Source organism: Limulus polyphemus, unplaced genomic scaffold (assembly GCF_000517525.1).
Source record: "Limulus polyphemus unplaced genomic scaffold, Limulus_polyphemus-2.1.2 Scaffold10452, whole genome shotgun sequence".
In the NCBI taxonomy this organism is placed as follows: domain Eukaryota; kingdom Metazoa; phylum Arthropoda; class Merostomata; order Xiphosura; family Limulidae; genus Limulus; species Limulus polyphemus.
The window spans coordinates 1-3600 of NW_013676062.1; the positions used below are offsets into that span (position 1 = coordinate 1).

The window sequence follows — 3600 nt, forward strand, 5'->3', positions numbered from 1 at the left end:
AATATAAACATAGTATCAGTTTGTTCGTTAACCAACAAGTCTTGTTGTATTAATATAAACATAGTATCAGTTTGTTCGTTAACCAACAAGTCTTGTTGTATTAATATAAACATAGTATCAGTTTGTTTGTTAACCAACAAGTCTTGTTGTATTAATATAAACATAGTATCAGTTTGTTTGTTAACCAACAAGCAAACAAACTGATACTATGTTTATATTAATACAACAAGATTAACCAACAAGTCTTGTTGTATTAATATAAACATAGTATCAGTTTGAAGACTTGTTGGTTAACGAACAAACTGATACTATGTTTATATTAATACAACAAGACTTGTTGGTTACAAAATTGTATTAATATAAACATAGTATCAGTTTGTTCGTTAACCAACAATTTCTTCTTATTAAATTCTAAAATAGGTATCTTTTTTAACCAACAATTATCTATCTGTATTGTCTATTTTATGTTTCACATTAGAGTCAGTCTCTTATATCTCTTACAGTCTGCTTTATCCATAATATCAAAGTTAAACTTTATCTCTGGAGTCTGCTTTATCCATAATATCAAAGTTAAACCTTATCTCTGGAGTCTGCTTTATCCATAATATCAAAGTTAAACTTTATCTCTGGAGTCTGCTATATATCTGTCAAATTTCAAATCTTTCAAATTATACAGCAGAGGTTCTTCAGTTTACACATACAATTATACAGCAGAGGTTCTTCAGTTTACACATTACAATTATACAGCAGAGGTTCTTCAGTTTACACATTACAATTATAGAGCAGAGGTTCTTCAGTTTACACATTACAATTATAGAGCAGAGGTTCTTCAGTTTACACATTACAATTATAGAGCAGAGGTTCTTCAGTTTACACATTACAATTATAGCTTTCTTTCTGATATGATAGTGATGGTCTTAAGCTACATTAATAAACTGAAGAACCTCTGCTATATAATTGTAATGTGTAAACTGTAAACTGAAGAACCACTGCTGTATAATTGTAGTGTGTAAACTGAAGAACCTCTACTGTATAATTGTAATGTGTAAACTGAAGAACCTCTGCTTCAGTCAGACAAAATCATTTTAAGAAAGATGATTTTGTCTGACTGACAGATTTAAGAAAGATGATTTTGCCTGACAGATTTAAGAAAGATGATTTTGTCTGACTGACAGATTTAAGAAAGATGATTTTGTCTGACAGACAGATTTAAGAAAGATGATTTTGTCTGACTGACAGATTTAAGAAAGATGATTTTGTCTGACTGATAGATTTAAGAAAGATGATTTTGTCTGACTGACAGATTTAAGAAAGATGATTTTGTCTGACAGATTTGACTGTGGAATGGGGATGGGAATTCTGCGAAGCCATTCTGCGGTTCTTCTTTACTCGTGGAATTATGTTACTGTCTACAGAGACCGGTGGGAAGCCTGGCTGAAGCTGAACAAAGGGAAACAGGTGCAGGGGCGGTCCAAGGTGAGAGACCCTCTGTGAACTCAGATATTAATAGAAGGTAGATTAGAATATGTTTAATTGAAAATATAACTATAACTAATTTTTAAGATGTACTGTTAATTTTTAAAAGTGCAATGCTAATTTTTTAAGGTTTGTTATTAAGTTATGAATATCTACACATGTATAAAGGCAAAATGTGTGTTTGTTTGCACACTAACTTCTCCGAGCCTACTAGGCCAATCTCAACCAAAACTTGTATTTAAACACTATAAACTATGGGGAATGTCCTAAGGGGGTCAAAATTGAACTTAAACCTATTTCTATTTTGTAAAGCCTGTTGTGTAATTACTCCCAGCCTATTGAATCAATCTCAAACAATCTTGATAAGTTGACGCTTTAGACAATGTTGAATATTCTAAAGGGATTAAAGGTCAAAGTACGAAAGTTGCTGGATTGTTTCTCAAACAACCATGCCTTTCTCATGGTCAATAAGATGTCAGGTGTACAAGGGTGGGATTACCTCAAAATATTTATCTGTTGCTAGATGGAAAGTAAACTGTAAATGTTGTTTTTGAAGAAGCTTTGTTATAATTTTAAAATTTTGTGAAAAAGTTTATGTTAAAGTTCTGAACCCATTTTTGCATAAAAGTGGAACCTATATACTTTTGTTGCTAAGAAATATGACATAGAAGCCATTGTTGGAATGCATTGTTACCAAAACACACTGGCTTTTTTGTATATTAGAAGTTGTTATATAAGGAATCACTTCTTTTTTATGTGGTTTTTCGCTATCTTGCTTCAATAAAAAGATGCGCGTATGCACGTGCGTGTCTACCTGTCTGTGATTTCTATTTGTAATATAAAGAACCACTTTCATTAGCTTGCCTCATTACAAAGATATACACGTGCAAGCCAGCATGCACGTGGATAAGTAATATGTAGGTGCATACCCTCAGGGTCCACTTAGTATGGGTGCAAAATTTCAGGTATCTATGTTATTTCCTCTTGGATTTATGGCAGTCACACAGACTGGCATTACATACATAAATCATTAATTATATATATATATTCTTTTAATAACGGAAATGGTGTACTGTCAGACTGAAAAATAAGATATGAAAATTCATCTTTTATATTTGTATGTCTGTGAAAGAGTTGACGAGAAAGAGAATGTTTGATGGTAGTAAAGTTTTTTTGCTAATGTTTGATGGTAGTAAAGTTTTTTTGTAATGTTTGTTGGTTGTAAAGTTTTTTTCTAATGTTTGATGGTAGTAAAGTTTTTTACTAATGTTTGATGGTAGTAAAGTTTTTTACTAATGTTTGATGGTAGTAACGTTTTTTCTAATGTTTGATGGTAGTAAAGGTTTTTACTAATGTTTGATGGTAGTAAAGATTCTACTAATGTTTGATGGTAGTAAAGTTTTTGTAATGTTTGATGGTAGTAAAGTTTTTTACTAATGTTTGATGGTAGTAAAGTTTCATTCTCACGATTTAAACGAATCCAAACTCCATCGGTTGTGTGTGTGGGGTGGGGGGGGGGGGTGCGCCTACTGTAAAAGCAATAGATGCATTTTATTAGTCTTTTGTCTTTGCAGGGGCTGTTTTCTCGTATAACGTTTCGTCAGAACCTTTATTTGGGGGGTTCGCCAAATATAAGCTTAGTAGAGGAAAGAACAGGATGTCAACAGGGTTTTATTGGTTGTGTGCGCCACCTAGAGATCAACACCAGAAAATATGACTTTCGTTTTGGCAATAGGGGTGATGCCTTGGAAGGCGTTGATGTAGGTAAGGACTGTTTTGGTCGTTTAATCGTCTAGTGTCTGTTTTAGACTATGATATCATTTTTAAAGAATTTTATTTTGACATTTTTTGACGCAATTTAAACTGTCAAAAATCTTCTAAATGAAGAATAATTAGCCAAATCTCTGTCCCATATTTATTAGTTCAACCTCAAAATATTTACCATTAAGAAACTGTAGACAGAGAAAAAATTTATAACCCAGAATGTAACGACCACTAGGTCAATAACGTGGCCTAGTGGTAAATTAGCTGGAAATGTTCATGGTTTGTGTCACGTTGCGCACTCGACACTTCGGAGCCGTTGGTGCGCTCTAAGAGTGACAGTCAAATCCAACTGTTCGATCA

At 32.9% G+C, this 3600-nt stretch overlaps 1 protein-coding gene across 1 annotated transcript in view; it reads left to right on the top strand.

Annotated features, from left to right (window-relative positions):
* Positions 1–1285: 1285 nt before the first annotated feature.
* Positions 1286–3600, top strand: part of LOC106476394 (pikachurin-like) — a gene marked incomplete at its 3' end in the record, with an annotated part of 16969 nt that continues 14654 nt past the window's right edge. The window contains exons 1-2 of the mRNA XM_013937055.2: positions 1286–1476; positions 3051–3240. Of these exons, the coding sequence (XP_013792509.2) occupies positions 1315–1476; positions 3051–3240 (352 nt within the window). The remainder of the gene's footprint in view (positions 1477–3050; positions 3241–3600) is intronic.